At 35.8% G+C, this 22,387-nt stretch overlaps 4 protein-coding genes across 9 annotated transcripts; 3 read left to right on the forward strand and 1 right to left on the reverse strand.

Moving 5' to 3' along the window:
• Positions 1 to 200: 200 nt before the first annotated feature.
• On the forward strand, positions 201 to 2,387 carry LOC109240874 (12-oxophytodienoate reductase-like protein). 5 transcript variants are annotated; one of them, XM_019407554.1, is made up of 5 exons: positions 201 to 336; positions 405 to 545; positions 1,108 to 1,306; positions 1,394 to 1,504; positions 1,612 to 2,387. In XM_019407554.1, the coding sequence occupies exons 3-5, from the start codon at positions 1,135 to 1,137 to the stop codon at positions 2,178 to 2,180; spliced, it is 852 nt and encodes a 283-aa protein (XP_019263099.1). In that variant the 5' UTR covers positions 201 to 336; positions 405 to 545; positions 1,108 to 1,134; the 3' UTR covers positions 2,181 to 2,387. The 5 variants fall into 5 exon arrangements, with proteins under 5 accessions (XP_019263099.1, XP_019263101.1, XP_019263098.1 ...); XM_019407556.1 differs by having other exon boundaries at positions 1,150 to 1,306; XM_019407553.1 differs by having other exon boundaries at positions 201 to 545.
• Positions 2,388 to 3,198: 811 nt separating this feature from the next.
• LOC109240865 lies at positions 3,199 to 9,329 on the forward strand. The gene is made up of 3 exons (XM_019407548.1): positions 3,199 to 3,649; positions 4,332 to 4,670; positions 8,628 to 9,329. Exons 1-3 carry the CDS (start codon positions 3,362 to 3,364, stop codon positions 9,120 to 9,122), a joined length of 1,122 nt encoding a protein of 373 aa, XP_019263093.1. The 5' UTR covers positions 3,199 to 3,361; the 3' UTR covers positions 9,123 to 9,329.
• Positions 9,330 to 12,170: 2,841 nt separating this feature from the next.
• Positions 12,171 to 16,426, reverse strand: LOC109240875. Its single transcript, XM_019407559.1, has 3 exons — positions 16,006 to 16,426; positions 15,693 to 15,908; positions 12,171 to 12,557 (listed from the first exon to the last, which is right to left on the reverse strand). The coding sequence occupies exons 1-3, from the start codon at positions 16,267 to 16,269 to the stop codon at positions 12,489 to 12,491; spliced, it is 549 nt and encodes a 182-aa protein (XP_019263104.1). The 5' UTR covers positions 16,270 to 16,426; the 3' UTR covers positions 12,171 to 12,488.
• A 1,255-nt stretch (positions 16,427 to 17,681) lies between these two features.
• On the forward strand, positions 17,682 to 21,838 carry LOC109240876 (plant-specific TFIIB-related protein 1). Of its 2 annotated transcripts, XR_002070159.1 has the most exons (4): positions 17,682 to 18,368; positions 20,296 to 20,454; positions 20,725 to 21,322; positions 21,428 to 21,838. XR_002070159.1 is itself a non-coding variant. In XM_019407560.1 (3 exons), exons 1-3 carry the CDS (start codon positions 17,784 to 17,786, stop codon positions 21,259 to 21,261), a joined length of 1,281 nt encoding a protein of 426 aa, XP_019263105.1. In that variant the 5' UTR covers positions 17,682 to 17,783; the 3' UTR covers positions 21,262 to 21,838. The 2 variants fall into 2 exon arrangements, 1 of the variants encoding a protein (XP_019263105.1); XM_019407560.1 differs by having other exon boundaries at positions 20,725 to 21,838.
• The last annotated feature ends 549 nt before the right edge of the window (positions 21,839 to 22,387 follow it).

The following is a 22,387-nucleotide window of genomic DNA, read 5'->3' on the forward strand; positions in this document are numbered from 1 at the left end:
TACTTATATATATTTACATGCTTTATCATGTAGTCTGCCGCATAAGACGGATTACTCCTTGTTTTTCGTCCAAGTTGTAGAATTTTATATCTTTTGGTACGCCACTATACTTAAAAATATAATTATATTGGTAGTTGACCCTTGAAGTTAGCGTATACAAATTTAGAAATTGGCATCATGACTTGTTTATAAATATGGACAGTCTGCTATTCTAATTTTCTGCAGCAAACGAAAAAGAAGATCAATTTTGAGAGAGTTTAGAGAGATGTGAGCTAACTCCACCCCAGTTCCTCTTCTTACCCCCTACAAAATGGGGAGATTCGAGCTCTCTCATAGGTACTCTGTCTTAATTTTTATCTTTTTCGGTGCATGTATATTAAGCTGTATATTGTTATGAGTTGCAGAGTAGTGATGCCACCAATGACAAGGAACAGATCATACAATAATACTCCACAGCCACATGCTATTGAATATTATGCTCAAAGAGCAACAAAGGGCGGATTTCTCATTTCTGAATCAGCCAGTGCCTCTGATATCTCGCTAGGGTAAACACTTTTCCTCTGTCTTTTTCCCTTTATGCGCTCATGTCTAAATCTTTAACAGATATTGTTAGTGTTTGTTTTTTTATAGGCAGCAATATAGTGCTACAAAAACTCTGAGCAGTAAGAAATATTTGAACTCTTCAAAATATCAACTTTAATTATCTACATTTATAGAAACTTTTAGTTGTAGCCGGGCAGATTCCCTATTTATTTTTTCTAGCTTGTATACATAAATTATACATTCGCCGGCTACTTTTTGGCTTAAGCAATTAGGTGGACGATTATTTGGGTTAATTCTTCTATATATCGAATGGAAGGAGCATTTTAGTCCTTCGGTGATGGGTTCGATGTTGGGGATATAATGTATATAAAATTTCAATGAATATATTATATCTGTACCCATAATTTTAAAGATACAATGAGTTTAATGCTAAAAACCTTAAAGGTCAAATCCATTTAATTAATCCGTCGTGCCTTGAGAGCAATCAGTAAAATGTACTTTAGCCCCTCTAAATTGTTAAAGAACTGGAATTAAAGCTTGTAAATTGTTCCATTCCTTGGTCAGACTACAATGTATTAGTCTGATTTAGACATGAACTATTTGAAGGATATGCCTGGAATTTGGACAGAGGAACAAACAGAGGGTTGGAAACCCATAGTTGACTCAGTTCATGAAAAAGGTGGTATCTTCTTTTGTCAAATCTGGCATCCTGGCCGCATTCCTCACTCAGCCCTCGACAATTTTATATTATTTTGGCGTGCAGGTTGGTAAATTTCTTGAATTTTCGATTGATTTTATAATATCAAAAAACAATTCAAATTAATGAATATATATATATATAATTGCATAGTACCTGACAACAAAGAGTATATCATGCCGACACCTCAGCAACTGAGAGCTAATGAAATCCCTCACATTATCGAAGATTTTAGGATTGCAGCCCGCAATGCTATTAAAGCTGGTACTGAGTTATACATTAATTACTTTTTCAGTGTTGTTATTTATGAGGGATTAATGGTGGTGAAAACTCATAAAATTGATGAATAGTCACTTGTTGGTATTGCTTAGGATTTGATGGAGTCGAGATCAACTCTTCAAACGGCTTCATAATCGACCAATTCTTGAATGACCAACTCAACGACAGGACTGATGAATATGGTGGAAGCATAGAGAACCGTTGTCGTCTTGCTCTTGAAGTTATAGAAGCTGTTGTGAAGGAAATTGGAGCTGATAAAGTTGGCATAAAACTCTCTCTCTTCTCCCAAGTGCATGGGAAAAAGGACTCGAACCCTGAACCTTTGGCGACCTATTTAGCTAATGAACTCACTAAGCTCGGACTTCTATATCTTCACGCGGTTGAGCCAAGGGAAGAGCCGCGTTGCCTCAAATCAATAAGAATGGCTTTTGAGGGGACTCTTATTTCTTCTGGTGGCTACAACAAAACTGACGGTGATGAAGCAATTGCTGAAAACTATGCAGATTTGATCTCATTTGGACGTTTGTTTTTGGCGAACCCAGATTTACCTAAGCGTTTTGAGTTTAATGCACCACTGAACGAGCATGATAGGAGCACATTTTATATGACTGATCCAATTGTGGGTTATACTGATTATCCATCTCTTGAAGTTGCTTGTTAAGTTATTGTACGTGGTGAAAAAAATGGAGTTTGCTTCTACCTGATAAAGGGGGTACATTGTTATCTAAATAATTAAAGGCAAACTTACTCTGTCTGATTTCATCAAGAAGTTGTCTTTACTTTCTAGTTTGGTAAAATAAGTGATGTGGAGTGTATGTGAAATCACAATGTAATCTATATAATGTTTTGTAAGATAACCAAAGTAATGTGTGCTGATCCACTTACGAATATATATATAATGGGTGATGCAATCCTTTTATCTTTTTGCTGGAATTACAATATACTTCTCTCTTCGGTCCACAATAAGTGATTTTGTAGTCATTCAACATCATACTTATAATTATAATAGGACTTTTTCGCTACGAGATGATAACATAGCAAACAAATAACTTCCAATAATTTTGTGATCATTCAAGGGGACATAAAACTTCGAATGGCCAACATATTTGAAATTCAGTTCTCGCAATTTTATTGTTTGATATGTGACAAGGTGGTCCCAAAACAGGTGACAATCGATAATAAGATCTCCTCAGGTCTAGAGACGATTTACAATATGTGCAATAGATCTATTTGCATCATATATTCGACTCGAACTATATATGCATTTAAAAAATTTACTAAAATTACATATTTGTGCTAAGTTTGAGTTTATCGTCAAAAACAATTTTATAAAATTCTAAGTCCGCCCCTATTCATGCCAATAAATTTTTTTCAACCCTGGTTAACATGCTAGCAAAAATATGAACTTTAGTTGATAATAATGAGGATTATAGAAATATTAGATAAAATTGTATCCGCACGACTGCTAAAAGAAAGGGAGAACCTTTAGGCATAGAGTATTCAAAATACCCTTCATTTTTCGAAATCTCTCCGCAAAAAATTACCCACCTCAAATACTTTTTTTTTTTTTTTTCAAACAAGAAAAACAGAGAATTAGAATATTGGTTTTTCATTATAACAATCCTTAATTATCTCTGAGCCTTTCTCTAACCTTATGTTTCTCTTACATACAAAACACATTTTCTCTTTGTTTCTTTCTTCTTTTTCTTTTATGCATTCAGTATTCGAAATTCACTTTCTCTGAGTCCTGACATTCAAAACACACACACACATACTAAGTTTTAATTTCATTTTGACATAAGGTAATATACCTCTGAGTTAAATTTTTAAAATAAAAATTACATGAGGACACTTTGTCCCAATGTTGACAAAGAAGATGGACTGGAGACAGTACTTGAGGTGCCAATTCCAGATGAAATGTTCAAAAGCATGGGTAGTAATGCTGCACTTAGATGGCAAAATATGGCAACCTGGATGAAAGCTCAAACATCTGATAAATGGTCTTCCCCTATTGTTGCTGCTCGTTATAATGAACTTAGTTTCCTCCTTTATATGGTTGGATCTCCTCTTATCCCTTTCCAAATTCAATTGGGCCAATCCGTTAATCGTCCCGTCAAGCATTCTTCCATTGTAAGACATGAATTCTCCAAGCTTAATTTTACCTGTTCAGTTTTACCTGTTCATTTTGATTCATATGAGTTGTAGATAACATATGCATTCTGAGTTTAACAAGGCAAATGGATCCTAGTTCAGAGAGCCAGGATTTGAAGCTAATGGTTTCAGACTAATCTTAAGTTACTAGGTTCTAGATCAATAATTTGTAATAAAAAAGAATTAGTGAATTTTTTAGACAAATACACAGTTTGGACCAAAGTTACTAGGTTCGGCCTAACCCGTAACCGGCATACTACCCCTATGTTCAATGGGTTCAATTGCCGGTATTTTCTGGCACGAAACATAGATATATACGTATAGACCATTAAGATTTCAACAAATATTAAATTCTGAAATCATGATTTCAGAAGTACAACATGTTCTAAAAATCATGATGGTTGAACCTATAAATTCTAAATCATGGATCTTTCGTTCAACCTGAAACAGAGATTGTCAGTTTTAAGATAAATTTTGACCTAGAAAACATGCATGACAGCCAATTTCCAAATCCAGGGTGACAAAAAAGGACCACATTTACCATTCAACCAGATCAATAGGTAGTCTGAGTTATACTTGGACACACAATAAAAATTATTAGTAATCTGAATTATTCTTGGTTTCTTCTTTAAAATCTTATTTGGAATCGACATATATGCAGGAAGCTTCAACAGCTAAATACATATTGCAACAATACATAGCAGCAACAGGGGGACAACCAGCACTAAATGCAGTGAACAGCATGTGTGTAATTGGGCATATTAAAATTACTGCATCTGATTTCCATCAAGGTGATCAAAGTGTGAAGGTAAGAAAGAGCGACGAAAACGGAGGCTTTGTGCTTTGGCAAAAGAATCCTGACCTTTGGTGTTTAGAATTACTTATCTCTGGATGCAAAGTAATTTCTGGTAGTAATGGTAAAATCTCATGGAGACAATCATCTAATCAACAAAGGCCTATCTCTAAGGGTCCGCCCAGACCTCTCCGCCGCTTTCTGCAGGTAATTACACTGTCAGTATATCTATATCTATCTATCTATCTATATTATTATAAAAGCATGAATAAAATGTTGGATTACAAAAATAACCTTTTAATATTAAGCATAATAACTTATAATAAAAAGGACATAACTGGAATTCTAGACATTAGCCTTGTAATCATATTAGTTTTAGGACATAATACTGCACGTTAGGAATTCTAATAGTATAATATTTTCGGGCATTAGATATATAATCAAATACTACCTTACTTATGTTTTCCAGATATTATCCGGCAAATAAGCATTTGCAATCACGGTAATTATCGTAATAATTAGGTTTCACAAACATATACGTTCGTACTGATTTTTTCAAGTTTGGGAAGTTTATTCTCGCCCTTGGCCAAGGTCACATTTTTTTCACAAACAATTCAATAAACACAAAAGAATCAAATAAGTACCAAATCATAATAAGGATTATTCAAATTCAACTTTCAGCGTGGCACCAACTTTTTCCTTACTTATTCTCTATTGTGTTTCTTTTTCCTTTTTTGCTTGATAAAATATATTTTGCGTAAAGTCCCTGAATTTTCTTATACTTTTTTCTTTCTTAGTTTATCTTTTACTTTTATTGTCATCGCATGATTAATCTCTATGATGCGTTATTCATATAAATCTCAAGATATAGTTGGTTTCAAATCAACGGGTCTTATCTGGTAGGTTTTGGAAGTTGAAAAGCAAGTTGCAGGCGTGAAAAAGTTTTGAGAAAAACTCAATAGAAAATTGGTTAAAATTTAAATTATTATTAAAAATGAAATATCTATATCTATCTATATTTATATCTATATCTATCTATATCTATCTATATTATTATAAAAGCATGAATAAAATATTGGATTATAAATAACCTTTTAACATTAAGCATAATAACTCACAATAAAAGGACATAACCGGAATTTGCAAACATAAAGATCTAAAAGTGTAATGTCATAACGATCTTTTACTCTTTGAAAAAAAATTATGGTGGATAAAATTATAATTACAAAAAAATATTCAAACATGAGATGAACTAATATTAAGACTCTAAATCAACAGAAAATAAATTATATTTTATGTTAAAACCAAATAATTAAATCTTTTAATTAATTATTTAGCAAGAGAANAAAAAAATATCTTAGGATACATAAATTTATTCCACAAAAAGAGTGTTAGAGATTAAAAGAAATAGATTACAAAGTAAAAAAGATTAATATCATATTAAGAAGTTCATACAAGTGTTTGAGGAAGCACAATCAAAGCTACATTCTGAATAAGAATAAGCTTTCAAAATTATATTATAAAAAGCTGACTATGGTATAGCGGGATTATCCTTTGTAGATGTCTCCGGCGGAATCAAAATAATATTTGTATATTATGCATTACTTGCAAATGTCAGATCAAGATGATATTGTTAGTGATAAGAACAAGTGGTATACCAGCAACGACTTTATTATGAGGTCTCTCCGGCGGAATCAAAATAATATTTCTATATTATGCATTACTTGCAAATATCAGATCAAGATGATATTGTTAGCGATAAGAACAAGTGGTATACCAGCAACGACTTTATTATGAGGTCGTACAACTCACTTTAGATTTGATATACCTCTTCAAATATCTGAAATAACCATCATAAAAATATCAAAGCAGAGGAATAGTACAAAATTTATAAGAAAAACAAAATTGATAATATGGGATGAAGCGCTTTTGACTAAGCGCCAAACGATCGAAACAATCGCCCAGAGTTTTATAGATATATTGGATATCGATGAACCGTTTGGTAGAAAAATAATAGTTTGAGAGGTGACTTCTGTCAAGTACGATCAATATTTTTAAAATTGACCAAAACAGAAACTGTAAAATCTAGGTTGCTAAATTATACTTATGATCTCAAAAGAAAAATATTCAAATGACAAGAAATATAAAATTAAGAACAGATCCAACATTCAGTGACTTTTTGCTTCGTGTCTGAAACGAAGAAGAGCATCCAATAAAAGATGATTTGGTTCTTCTAGAATACTTGGTTATCAACCCCAATGGTAATAGTAGTGCATTTAATAAGGAAACTATTTTCGTCATTAATTAAAGCGCAATTTGTACAAATTACATGATAGAAATTAAAGAGTTATCTTAGCTAGCAGAAATGAATATGTTGATCAACTAAATAAAAGGTTGATTGCTAAATTTTATGGTAAAAACAAAATATTTTTCAGTTTTGACTCAGCAAAAGATGATACCAACATTTACTTCCAGCAAGAATACTTAAATACTTTAATACCAAATGGCCTTCTACTGTACATGTTTGTTGTCAAGTTCATTATTTCTTACGTATGTTAGTGTCACCACATATATAATAGACTAAGTTAAAATTGATCTTCCATTGCATATAGGTTAATTTTTAAAAGAAATTATGCCCGGCATGCTACTAAAAACTTAGATCCGCTGAATAGCTTATGTAATAGTACACATATAGAGCCTGTTTGGATGGGCTTAAAAGCTGGTCAAACCAGCTTTTAAGCTCTTTTTAACTTTTGAAGTGTTTGGCAACTAGAAAAATAGCATAAAAGAAGCTAAAATCTGCTTAAAAAAAGTCAAAACCAACAAGTTGGGTAAACTCAATTTTTTTAAAATTGGCTTAAAAGCCATATTGCTTTGACCAAAGATATTACATTCTTATCCCTTATAATTTTTCTTAATCTCAAAATTAGCCCTCAGTACAAAACTTGAAATTGTTGTTGTCTTCTTCCTCCCGAAATTGCAGCATCTACTTTCTTCATTTTACTCTTTTTCTTTCCATATTTCTCCAGATGGTAACGTTTGTTTGCTTTCTATTTTTTGTTTTTTACTAATTTTCTTTGAAATATTAATTATTGTGTTCGTTTGATTTCTTCATACCGAAATTGGGTTAGTTTTCGTTTGCTTTCTTCATACTATTTTTAGTTTTTTAAATTAAAAGTGAATTAAAATATTAATTATTATGTATTTATATTATTTAAAATAAAATATTATAGTAATAAGCTTCTTTATAGGTTTAACAGCATTAAGGATATTTCAGTAATTTTAAAAATGCTTACTAACACTTGTTTACTAAACACTTCAATAGCTTTTTTTCAGCTCCAGCACTTTTATCCAAACACGTAACTGGTTATTTATAAAACCAGCTCCAGCACTTAAAAAGTGCTTTTAAGCACTTTACTTAAAAGCTACTTTTTTTAAGCCAATCCAAACGGGCTCATAGTATATAAAATTTTTGACAATAACGTTGTACATGCAGAACTTATGTTATTGGTTAATGTGCTTCTAAGTATGTGTTTATCTCCGAATTCAACTTTCGTTTATCGAAACTAAAGAATATCCTTTTAATTTGAGTGAAAATAATTTTCAATATGTTTATGTTTTGTAGTTATAATAAATAAAGCACAAGGACAAACATCCTAAATATTGAACTATATTTACCACAATATATTTTCTCACACGAATAACTATATGTTGCACTTTCAAAAGAGATATCAATATCGACAACAAGAGTTCTGGTTATGGTAGAGTAACCAAAGCATTAGAAGGAAACATATAAAAAAAATACCGTTTATAAAGAAGTGTTCGGAAAGACACCATCACATTAGATACCTTTAAACTACAATACATAATTATCTACTTAACATGACTAAAATTGATCAGTTATGTAAGTTCTGATGATATCATTTCATTTTGAATTCACATATTATGCTAATATAATAATATTTTTTGTTATTTAGATAATATTTGTAGTATTATATATAAAATATCTCTCATTAATTATATTTTATTGTTCCTTCATATAAATAAATATTTAAACCATCATGTATCACGTTAATAGATACTAGTATAACTTAAATATGTTAATTAATTATATTGCCTCATAGAGGTAGAGCTAAGGTCTAAATGGTATGTCATTGCTTGTAGGGACTAGATCCTCGGTCTATAGCAAACTTGTTCGCGAATGCAGTATGCATAGGAGAGAAGATAATAAATGATGAGGATTGTTTCATTCTCAAACTTGATACAAACCAATCAGCTTTAGAGGCACAAAGTGGTCCAAATTATGAAATACTTCATCATACAATATGGGGATACTTTAGCCAAAGATCAGGCCTAATGGTCAAGTTTGAGGATTCCAGGTTGCTAACAGTTAAGACCAGCAGAGACGACGAAGGTGTATTCTGGGAGACGAGCACAGAATCTGTTATGGAAGATTATAAATACGTTGACGGAGTTAATGTTGCACACAGTGGTAGAACTTTTGTCACAGTTTTCAGATATGGAGAGCACTCTGCAAATCACAAGAGGCAGCTTGAGGAAAGATGGAAAATTGAAGAGGTAGATTTTAATGTTGGACGTTTGACAGCTGATTTCTTCATGCCACCTTCTGACTTCAGCAAAGAACGTTCTCGGGTCTAGAGAAGAGGGTTGAAAATTATATTTATGAAGCAATTAAGACAATTTTGCAGTATATAAAGAAACAGAAAGGTTTTTCTCCTGTCAAGATAGTTCAATAGAGAAATTTGTCTAGTTTTTTATTTATAATTAGAGGACTACCTGCGTAGAATGTTCAATGATATCAAGCTTCCGCACTTACTAACTCTATCAAATTCCTCAACCATATGAAAACTGTTTTCCTCTACATGTAGTCACCTTAAGTTTCTTACATACAGAAAATTAAAACTGAAAGTATCTGCTACCACTTGTTGAACACTACCTCATCTACGATAAGAGGCAAATATAGGACGATTTGTGTGGGTTCAATTGAATACATTACTTTCTACTCGAACTATGTTTACATATATAAAAGGTATTTTAAGTGTATATATCATAAGATCGCACTCATTTTAATTCGCTTCTGTCTATGAATCTATGGTCAATATCCCACCCAGGCAGTTGAAGGTCACACTTACTATTCAAAAAACAAAAAAACAAAAAAAAAAAATCAGGCTTCATGATATTATTCCATATAAAGACATCTCTTTCTTCAATCCTAACCCCAAAATATGTCAATAAGTTGTGGTCAGAACAAACATCTAATCAAACACACAGTATGCAGCTTCAAATGCAAATGCTTCAATCTGCAGATGTCAGTGACAACATATATAGTCGTCCCTAGAGGCGGATCCAGAATTTAGGATTTAAACTCTATGGGTTCAACTTTTAAAGTTTTTAGCATTGAACTCATTATATTTTTAAAGTTATGGTTTCACATATATACTATTTTTGCATTTTTAATGAATTTTTACATATAAATTTTTACTCCGCGTCGAAAGTTATGGGTTCAATTGAACCCGTTGGTAATATACTACATTCGCCCCTGGTCGTGCCTATCCATCTCAAAAAGAGTATTAAAGGTTAACGTTTATCCTACACTGGAAACTAGGGAGAGGAAGATGAAGGGAAAGTAGGAGGAGAAAAAAGAAATGGAAGAGAAAATGGACAAACTAAAGATTGATTACAGGGATTATATTTGATATGAATGAAATTTGGGACTCCGATTATAATGATACTTGCTCATTATCTTTAAAAGCTCTTCAAATATATCAATTTGTGATAAGTCAGACTTTCCACTTGATTTATTGTTATTCTCAATTTTTGATAGGTAAAAAGAGTTTGTTAAATCATACCCAAGGACATCAACGATTTCTACAGTTGAACGAGCAGATATACATTAATTACAACCTGCCTAATTTCAAACACTACTACTTTCTAAAACAGTATAGTATATAACACAGCGCCATCCTTTATAAGAGGAGTTGAACTACTAATACTGCTAGACAATGCACAGACCGGTGGTCATGGCCTGATTGGTGTCTACCCATAAATACCAACAACAACAACAACAACAACAACAACAACTACCCAGTATAGTCGCACAAGGTGGGGTCTGGGGAGGGTAATACGTACACAGGCTTTACCCCTACCCGAAAGGGCAGAGAGGCTGTTTCCAATCGACCCTCGGCTCAGGAAAAGGAAAAGGAAAACAAAAACAAAAAAAAAAAACAAAAGAGCATTAGTAACTCCAGCAGAAATTACATAAATAATTATCTAAACATAAACCATAAATAAAATGGCATGCAAATATATCGACCAGTAACTACCATAAGGGGGCACAATACAATACACAGATCATCTATGGAGAGCCCTACAAACCCCCCCCCACCCACCAGCCCCGGGACAGAAGTACGAAAATTTCTAGAAGCCCCTATCCTACAACCCTGATACTAGACCTCCAGACTTTCCTATCAAGGGCCATGTCCTCGGAAATCCGCATTCTAGCCATGTCCTGCCTAATCACCTCTCCCCAATACCTCTTGGGCCTCCCTCTGCCTCGACTCGCGCCAACCACCGCCAGCCGCTCACAACTCCTCACCGGGGCATCGGGGCTTCTCCTCCGCACATGCCCGTACCACCTGAGCCTCGCTTCCCGCATCTTCTCATCTACTGGGGCCACCCCCACCTTCTCCCGAATAACTTCATTCCTAATCTTATCTAACCTGGTGAGCCCGCACATCCACCTGAGCATCCTCATCTCCGCAACCTTCATTCTCTGGACATGGGAGTTCTTCACCGGCCAGCACTCATCCCCATACAACATGGCAGGTCTAACCACAGCTCTATAAAACTTCCCCTTGAGTTTCTGTGGCACTTTCTTGTCACACAAGACTCCTGATGCAAGCCTCCATTTCGACCACCCTGCCCCTATACGGTGAGTGACATCCCCGTCGATCTCTCCGTCCCCCTGAATCACCGACCCAAGATATCTGAAACTGTCCCTCTTGGCGATGACCTGAGATCCAAGCTTGGCGTCCCTGCCTACTTCGCTCGGCTCGGCGCTAAACTTGCACTCCAGGTACTCTGTCTTAGCCCTGCTTAGTTTGAAACCCTTGGACTCGAGAGTCTGTCTCCAGACCTCCAACCTCTCGTTAACACCGACCCTCGTCTCGTCTATCAGGACTATGTCATCAGCAAATAGCATACACCATAGCACATCCCCTTGAATATGGCGTGTTATAGCATCCATCACCAAAGCAAATAAGAGAGGGCTAAGTGCAGATCCTTGATGAAGCCCCATTTCTGAGTCGCCACCCACCGTCCTAACCCTAGTCTTAGCTCCATCGTACATGTCCTTGATCACTCTGATGTAGGCTTCCGGCACGCTCTTCGCCTCCAGACACCTCCATAGCACCTCCCTTGGGACCTTGTCGTACGCCTTCTCCAAGTCGATAAACACCATGTGCAGGTCCTTCTTCTTATCCCTGAAGTGTTCCACCAATCTCCTGACAAGGTGGATAGCTTCTGTAGTGGAGCGGCCCGGCATGAAACCGAACTGGTTCACGTCTACCCATAAATACCCTAAGGCAAAAATTATATGTTTAACCACAACAAACCAAAATGAAATTCCTGTTGCGATTTCACATCATCAGTAAAAAACAAGCGAAAAATCAATCTACGGAAAATGTCTTCCAGTGGAAAACTGTAGCAACAACTCCAGATTTTTCTTTTTGCATGAATTAATCCAATCATGATACTGTTTGAGTTTTTCACCAATATGTGCTTTCATTAGGAAGACAGGAAAATAAAGGAGAAAAAAAATTACAAGTATCAAAACCTAAATAGATACATCGTTTTGTCCTTACAGCAAAAATGCAATGCATGTCAGTGTAATCTTCTCCCAAATGCTCCCTTTCGTCAATACCAGACAGCAGATGGCATAAATCACCATTTATCGTGTGTGAAAAAGCGGCAATCACGCAAATGGGGGTTCTTGATTTCTCCAAGTCATAACTTTCTCCCTGTTGCAGTTGTTTGTTCGCTCTTCGTTTGCCTTAGACTTAATTCTCGTATTCCCTGAAATAGTTTAAAATGAGATCAAACACACGTCAATTACAATCGCTGCACATGTTAAAAGGAGCAATCACAGCATAACAAGAATCTGGGAGAAGCAGGAGTTCAGGATCGGAGAGAGAAGAAAGACAACTTATAAAGAACACCTTATATGTATCTGTACTTTTGTTTCTTGGTTTCTCTCTCTGAAATTTAAACAAAAGACAAACCGAAATACTGGCAGAATTCAGTGAACAGATTCATCTGCCACCTTCAACTTCCAAGAAGTTGCTCTCCCACAAACTTCTTTTTAAGGGAATTCTATATAATGAGGAAGACCTTACTCTTTGGATTCAATTACAACGAATCCAGTGCTACCTAAGTTGTGTCATCTGCTATGTAGCGCGGACTCTCCAAAATGATGCCATACCCGTGTCGGATCCTCCAAAAATACACTACTTTTGGAGGATCCGACATGTATCCGGCAACATATTCGGAGAGTCAAAGCAACATAGGTCATCTGCGTATGAGCTGTGCAAATGTGTGCATGTTCATGTTTGAGACAGATAAAGATAGAGATCCAGCCATAAAGAAATGAAGAACCTTATTTCTCAAGCCAATGTTATTGGCCTTCTGAGAGGGAAAAACACAACATCTTACTATCCATCACCTGTCAAGCTTTGGGTGCATTACTTTCAGGCATTTATGCTTCATACCAGCTGATTTGACAAAATAAGTTGCAGAAAGATATACTACTCTGTAGTTAAGTAAGAAGTAGCTGTACATTTCATGCACGCAGCCCTATAGGAGGCAAAGAGAACTTTATTCAACTCTTTATTTATTTATGTATTTATTTATTTTTGATAAGGAAAACTTTCAACTCTTTATAAGGAGCAATGAGAAAATTCACAAGCTTGACGGGAGAAAAAGAAGAAATAACACAAGAATGGGTGAACCAAATTCGAACAGAGAACTGTGCTATTATCCAGTCCAATCAGCTCGAAAACTTCCTCTCAATATCAATGACCCTGGAAACTCCATGTCTACATCTTACACGCCAGTAGACAGCACTAGCAACCAACGCCACTGTCACATGCTCCTGGCCCCTTTAGTTACGTGTATCATGAGGAACAGGAGGGATGGGAAAGGTAAGAAGTTTGTAAAAGGATCTTTTAGAAAACAAGAAAGCCTCCATCGTCTCCTAGACATCACATAAATTTTAAGGAAAACAAAAGGCAGCAAAGGGATAGGGAAAGAGAGATGGAGAGAAGAGGCAGAAGAGGCCAAGTTAGAATCTTGTCTTTCTTCATGGTCACCACATGTCTAGGGCCTTCATTTCCTGCCTAATAGCCTGTTTGGCCAAGCTTTTAGAAAAAAAAAAGTGCTTTTGAGGAGAAGCAGAAGCAGTTTTTGAGAAGAAAAAAAAAAGTAGCTTCTCTTCAAAAGCACTTTTCTGAGAAGCACTTTTGAAAAAAATATACTTAGAAGTAGTTTTCAAAAGCTTGGCCAAACACTATTGCTCAAAAGTGCTTTTCAAATTAATTAGCCAAACACAGACGAAAAGCACTTTTTTAAAAAGTACTCTTGAGAAAAGCATTTCTCAAAATAAGCTGATTTTAAAAGCTTGGCCAAACAGGCTATAACTCCTGTATCCCCCATCAGGAATGTGAATATAGTGGAACTAGCAATCCAAAGAGTTGATGCTTGAGTAGAGCTGGCAATAGGAGCTGGAAGCTGTTGACCTGGTTGATAACTCCATATTGGGTGCATGTACTGATCAATATTTAGATGGTTGCAAGTGGCATTGACTATTCAAGTTAATGGGGTTTATTGCTATCAACATTGGCTGCTTATTTGCTTTCTGATAAAGTGCATAATGAAAATTTGGTGAAGATGGAGGACAATCTCTTTGAGTAGTTTAGGTGAGAGTGGAGGTCGCAAGTGATGCCTCAAAAAGCAAGGAGTTTCAGCAGTATCATATTTATCAAATTTGTGACAGATATTCATGATCATTTACCCACCAACCATGTTCAATTGGTATTATTATGACCATAGCTATCCAAACACAGTTAAAATTTTACAGCAGAAAAGCTAATAGACACCTCTTTGAATTAAACTACATGCACTACTTCCAGAGCCTTGAGATACACAACTGCAAAGCACAAATAATGTTGATACAAACTTTTATCACTTCTGTCTAGCAGAGCTATCAGAAAGCATTGCATTGCTCCCTTTTGGAACTAGCTTGTAAGCTGGAACCTTGAGTTACTAGAGGGAAAAGTAAGACCTTGAAGAAATCTGAACTGCTCCTTCGCACTTCATACTGTTGCGTGACAGAAAAGAAAAATTGAAGCACACAAAACATCCCTCTAAGAACTCTTTCCAAAAGGAAAACCCATATTTCTATCTGAAAATAGTCAAAGTCCATCATTTCCTAAAGATGTAATTAACTTAACACAAAGATCAAGTTCTACACTAGGAAAAACTTAAAAGTGAGAAGGCGCAACAGTGCACAAATGGAACAAACCAGTTTCTAACTTGGTTGTAATTAAATTACTTCCCTAATTTGATAGTGGAACCTCGTGTTTACATCGCAACCGATTATAACTGTATACTTCATATTGCATCAGCACAAAAAAATCACTGAAGAGACCTGAAAAGCTGCTTGTATCTTGTGTGTACTTTTGGCTGAAACTCCTGTGTCCTCACATTATAGTTCCGGAAAGAAAAATCCAATTGAAAAGAGGAACCAAACTAGTTTCAAAACTAAGATTCTCTCTTTTTTTGCACCCAAGGATGTGGCCTAGAGGCCAATGAAGTGGGAGGAGAACCATGAGGTCTCCAGGTCAACAACCCAGTGGAGGCAAAAAACACTAGGTGATTTGTTCTTATTGCCTAAGCCTTGGTAGGAGTTACCCGGTAGTTGTGTGGGTGGGAGCTAGCAGGTATCCGGTGGAATAGTCAAGGTGAGCCTAAGCTGGCCCGACACCACAGATAAAAGAATTTCTCAACCAAAATTCTCAACTTATCTAGTTATCTAATAAAACACCCCAAATCGCCAACCTAAAATGTCAAAAGTTAAATCACGAGTTCATAAGCCAAGGCTGACCACGGGGAAGAATTGGATCAAAGAGAAATGGACAGATAGAGAGAGCTAACCGATGAATGGAGAGGTGGCGATTCAATAGGAATGTAGCGTACAGACATCTTAGCGATCTCAGAAATGGCGTCTTCGGAAACTCCAGGAACATCACTGGTTAACTCCTCATATGCCGCCTCAAATGCTTCCTGCCAAAACTTTGGCAATTTGATCCCACGGCTGTTTGTATATACATCCCACATATGCTTCACTAACTTCTCCCTTTCTTCCATTTCCTGCCAAAATATATACATAATTTCCGTCAAACAATCAATGAAAAGAGGAGAATTTTTGAACAATAAGGGAAAAGGTAAAGGGGAAATATGTACGGACGAGAACGTCGAGATCTTCGGGGAGAGGAATGTCGATATTATCGGAGATGGCGTTGAGGTTGCCGGCGGACCAACGGAGAGTAACAGTACCGGTGAGCATAGACCAAAAAGCTAGCAATAAAATAGCGGCAAAAGCCCAAAACTTGTAACGACCTCTGCCGAAAATGGCGGGATAGGAGGAGGAAGTTTCCTTCTTGGAAGTTGTGTACGATGATGACGAAGGTGCCGTCGGCGTTGATATGGGAAGGGCATCGTCATCCTTCATTTCAATTTTCAACTGCGCAACGAATGTGGCTTTTTGTATTTTTCTGTTACCCTTTCCTTTTATTTATACGTTTGGTTTATTTGAATTTGTTTTTTACTTTTTGCATTTTCAGAGTTCAATCTGAACAATGTCGAGTCGATTGGGACAAAATGGATTCTCTGTTATCCTAATTGTGCAGCGATTATCTTTTCTGGGGGCCACCACTTTTTTTGTTGTAATTTGGCCGCAATTCCAAAAATCTTCTTTTTAAAATAAATATTATTGTCAAATACAATTTCATGAAAAATACTTTAAATAGTAGCAATTCCTATTCAGCATAGCCTGTTTGGCCAAGCTGGAGAATCCAACTTATTTGGAGAAGTGCTTTTGAAAAAAGTACATTTAGAAAGAAGTAATTTGTGCACTTTTGAGCAATAATTTGTGTTTGGCCAAACTTTTCAGAAAGTGCTTTTAAGTATCAAATTACGAATAAGGACATGAATAGATTTACTTAATAGTAAATATTATAAGTAAATAAATAATCTCAAAAATTTGTTATTACATGCAATAATTAAATCTTTTCATTTTATTTAAGTAACATATGAAAATAAAATTAAAAAGTACTTAATTCTTCTAATATAAGTTAAATATATTAAAAATCATTCAACAAAGATAAAACCATTCACCCCTAAAGTCACTATATATTAGAAAGCTATCCTAAAAATAAGAAAAAATATTTATACATTAATATCCTAAGTATTAGGTTTAACGGTTATTTTAGTATATACTATATTTTATTAAGGGCATTTTTGGTAAGAAGAAAAGTCAAAACTGCTTTTGCTTCTGCTTTTGGGAAAAAGCTACTTTTTTCTGCTTCTTAGAAACTGTTTCTGCTTCTTCCCAAAGCACTTTTTTTCCTCAAAAAAGCTTGGCCAAACACCTCAAGTTAGGGGAAAAAAGTACTTTTGGGGAAAAAAACACTTTTGACCTCTTGAGAAGCTTGGCCAAATAGGTTAACAGGCTATTAATTTGAGAAGTAATTTGTTTTTGATTAATTTTTTAAAGTCAAAGGTGTTTTTGAGCGTCAAATTTTACACATTATCTTTTTTTGGGTTAAAAAGAAAAATCTAAGACAATCTCGTTGACTGGAATTGAAACGACATAATTATCGACTATGAAGCTGTTTGGATTAATTAAAAGAAAGTTAGTCAAATTAATTTATAAAGTATTTTATGATTATTTTGATATTTAATATAAAAAATAGGGAAATTTAAATATTTTTTATAATTTTATTTTAATAATATTAGCTTCAGATAAATTTAAAGTGAGTAACATAATCAAAGAAAATTTACATAACATTGCTGTTAGCATTTTGATATTTGATAAATTCCAAAATGCTTCTAAGTTGATAAATCATACTCATCAGCAAACTATAAATATTAAAGAGATGATAACCAAACTCTATAACAAATTATTGGTTCCAAAGCAGGACCAATACTCCAGCCCCCACACTTAACTAATTGAAGTCGAAAAAAATGCGGTGTCCGTACTGCTCGGCGGAGCAAGGGCGGTGCACCACCAGCACCAGCGGCAGACCGATAACCGAGTGCACATCCTGCGGCCGTGTAGTGGAGGAGCGATTAACTCAATCCCACCATCTTTTCCACACCCGTGCCCAAGATTCCCCTCTGTGCCTCGCCACTTCCGACCTCCCTACTCTTCCCATCTCCGCCACTAACGACGATGAAGACCCATTTGAGCCCACAGGTTTCATCACAGCTTTCTCCACTTGGTCTCTCGAACCCTACCCAGTATTTGCCCAATCCTCCATTTCTTTCGCCGGTCACCTTGCTGAGCTCGAACGAGTTCTTGAAACGACGTCGTCTTCCTCCTCCAGTTCGTCTACGTCATCTGTTGTTGTAGAAAATCTTAGGGCTTATTTGCAGATTATTGACGTGGCTTCTATTCTGCGTTTGGATTATGATATTTCGGACCACGCGTTTCAGCTCTTCAGAGATTGTTCGTCGGCGACGTGCTTAAGGAATCGGAGTGTTGAGGCGCTTGCTACTGCTGCTCTAGTTCACGCTATCAGGGAAGCCCAAGAGCCAAGAACTCTTCAGGTATGTTAAATATGTATCAAGCTCTAAGCTATGCTTTTGTCTGAACTAAATTCAGCTTATTGGCATCTTGTTGAACTCTTGATAAATATTGCTGTAATGACTATTAGCGGAGAATATATTGCGTGTACCGTATCGTATTGGAAAAAGAGCTAATGTGCTCGGTATGACAGAAAATATCTTCTGGGAAGTTCTAAGTTACTGGAAAATAAAATATTTTCAAACAAAAGGGAGAAGTGGCTTTCTTAACTTATTGGTGGAAGTCATTTTTCTTTTCAAGTATCACAACTCTCGCTTTCTTATATTTGCTTAAATCAACCTGTAGATATGGTTTTCAATCTCGAATGCTAAAAGATTCACCAAACTAGTATTGCTATACCCATGGGTGGAACTAGGTAGAGTGAAGCTTTATCAGAAAATTACATTACATAAATAGAGTAAAAATAATCTTTTTTTGGTTATATGTGAGTTGTTGAATCCCCTTGACATGAAGAAAAATTCAAGTATAGTAGTAAAGAGGGTTCAAAATGCTTTAGGTCATAGGAATTATGGTTCCGCCACTGGTTATACATGTCATCCACCTTGTATGATTATCATATGTCACCTATTTTATACCCAACCAACACCAGAAGATTATTCAAAACATGATATTATTAGGTAAAATGCTTTTCAGATCTTCCATGGAAAAGATTTTGTCCGTACCAAACATTGTTAAAGTTGTTAAAAGTATGTATTGTAGTCTCCCTATATGTTCTTGGACAATCTTTACTTTATGAGCTAGCTTTTAGATTGAGTTAGACCTAAGGTCCATTTTCTTGAGAAACACACCAGCACTTAGTTCTCGTCTTATTGGACATTGGTTTATCATTTCAATCAATAGGTACAGAACTTTGGGTTTCTCATAACAGGATCTGATTTCAGTGAAATCTTTGTGACGTTCAGCTCATTGGGTGTCACTATTTCTTTTCTGGTTCTCTTATTCAAGCTTATTTCCATCCGAGGGTTTATTTCAATCATGATAAAATTTTACCTTCTCCTAACCTCTCTCTTTCATTTACTACTTCTCTTCTTCTTTCTTGTTGGAATTGAAAGATGCCTTATGTCTTGGAAATCAGGGGAAGAGAAGAGAAAAGAGAAGTACAACGAGGGATAACAGTAGAGAAAAGGGAGGAAATATTTGATGGGCAAGGGAACTTTTCTCTTCCCCTTCTTCCCGCTGTTCTTTTTCCTCGTCTTCTTAGGACCAAAAAGGGTAGGGAAAATCATGTACTTTTCTTTTTTCCTTTTTCTTCCCTTCCCTAGTTTGCGTGAGTACAGTCTGCTAAACCTGGAATTACAGCATATTTGCAACAAAAATACCCTATGATAGTTTGATCATGAGCACTAAATCTGCTGATAATTATAAAGTGGTTAATAGGTATCTGCTCCCTAGCACTTGTTTAATTGCTATAAGCCAAACAAAATGGTCATCACCTGACACATTATGAATCGAAAGTTGCAGGATATGCCGACCTTGCAGGTTACTATCGCTGTCGCTTCATTGTCTCAGAAACAACTCTTATGGTCAAGGGGGCTTGTGTTTAAACAGATCAACTTTGTTGATACTTGTTATAGATAGATAGTCTCAAGATTGCAGAATTGTCATTCTTGATACCATGCTATGCGAATATTGGTATATGGTAACATGAGAAACCTTGGAACACATGGATCTGGGTCTGTCCATCGTTATTAATTGTACCTTGTTTAACTTAAAATAATCAAACATTCTTTTTTAGATCAAACTGAAATGTTGTCTTTCGAGTTTTATTTTTCCCACTATATGCTTATCTTTTGTATCCGCATGTTAATCTGGCATCCATTTCATAAACTTCATAATGCATGAGAATCTGATGTTTAAAAGCTTCTCTAATTTGAATTATTTGATAACTAGGAAATATCGGTTGCAGCAAATTTACCTCAGAAGGAAATAGGGAAGTACATAAAGATACTTGGAGAAGCTTTACAACTCAGTCAACCTATCAACAGTAATTCTATATCAGTCCATATGCCAAGGTTTTGTACACTTCTTCAGCTGAATAAATCTGCTCAGGTACCTCGCTGGTTCATTGAAAAGCTAGTAATCAGTTCACCTTGGTCAAATCTAGAGGCTAGTGAAATTAACAAATTAATCAACTAGTATCCCAAAGAAAAGTTCTCTCTTTTAGCGATCAATTTGTTTGAGATCACTAATAATAAATCGTCTCATGTTGGATAGTTCAGTGTGTTTATCTATTTCATCAAGTTAGTGTTTACTTATACTTAAAGGTTCCTTTACATATACTAACACTTTTGGCTTCATCTTGCACGACAATTGCCTTAGGAGCTGGCAACTCACATTGGTGAGGTAATCATCAATAAATGCTTTTGCACACGAAGGAATCCTATTAGCATCTCCGCTGCTGCTATATATTTGGCCTGTCAACTGGAAGACAAGCGGAAAACCCAGGCTGAAATATGTAAAGTGACTGGACTCACTGAGGTTACTCTTCGTAAGGTTTACAAGGAGCTTTTGGAGAACTGGGATGATCTCCTACCATCAAGCTATAAACCTGTCGTTCCACCAGAGAAGGCTTTTCCTACAGCTACCATTGCTACAGGCCGTTCATCGACAGCTAGAGTTGATTTAGTTGAAGGAACTTCGTCTGAGAGGGACAAGCCTGCTAAACTAGGCGATTCATTAGATATATCCCCCCAGATCAGAGGCAAGGAGGACCCCCAGAGCAAAGATAATGTCCATACAACTCAAATATCTTGGCCACCACCATTTTGGAAGGCTCAAGTTCCTGTTGAAAGTGGCGTTACGACAGCTATGGAGAAGGGTCAAAGTGCTACTCAAGAAATGGAGATCGATTTATAATACAAGTCTCAGGAAGATGCACCATTGCATCAGTAGAAAAAACTGCTTCTAGTTCTTTGAGGTTAGCCAGTTTTCTTGTCAGTTGCAGCTTCAGCCTTCAGTATCACCTGGCTTTTATCCAATGCTCAAGATGTACCATTACAAAAGGTTGCCTCTAATCCTGCAGATAGAGGAGCCACTAAGTGAAGTCAGCATAAAGAGGCATATGTGGTCGGATAAACAGATAAGCAGCTGCTTTGGGAAGAGGACAAGGGCCTTGTGAGGGAGGAATAAGGAATTGTTCATACAAAAATACCTCTAAGTAAATTTCAGTCGGTACTCTCCCGGAGCTTTGAGCAGCCAGTTGCTTAAAGGGGCATTTTTCTGCATGCTCGACAAGTCTGATTTTGCCCTCTACTTATCGTAATCCTTTCTAATAAGCCACCGTTAGAATGATAATGACTTTAGCATTCTACTCTGTTCCAATTTGTCGCTATTTAGTTGTAGACTGTGTGCACCCTATAGTAAGTAGTTAATGATTTTGAGACTACCAAGTTAATGATCAATTAAAATGGCCAAGAAACTTTTTATTCTCTCACGCATTTGGCTTGGAATATTCTCTGGTATCAAGTATCAGCTGGTGATATTTTCTTTCGTCTTTACATATGCTTCTTCATTCATGGTATAAAAGTGGAGAAAGGAAATCTTAGATACTCCCTTTACATGGTTTTCTTTGCCATATTGGACATTAGGTAAGAAATTCGCTTGCTTTGAAAGTTTCTAAGAAATACAGTAAGGGGAAAGGAAAGATTTGGTGATACGTCAATCTGATACACGATTGTTTACCCTTAAACTTGGATAACAATTAAACTTATAATGCGATTTTAAGGACACGTGATTCACCTAATATCAATTGACGAATATAAAAATCAATGATAGAAATTAACAATGAGAAAAAGCAAATCAGTGTTAAAACGTAATTCAGCCATCGAGCTTGAATGCCCTCAACCTGGTCGGTGCCCGAATAATTAAGAAATAAGCAAGCTGATGAACAAGAATATAAGCTAGACAGAAAATATTGTATTGCTTTGATATGCGTGAATGTAAAGTGATTACAAAATGATTAGAACATCTTTATATAGTAGAG

This window comes from Nicotiana attenuata, unplaced genomic scaffold (genome assembly GCF_001879085.1).
Source record: "Nicotiana attenuata strain UT unplaced genomic scaffold, NIATTr2, whole genome shotgun sequence".
NCBI lineage: Eukaryota > Viridiplantae > Streptophyta > Magnoliopsida > Solanales > Solanaceae > Nicotiana > Nicotiana attenuata.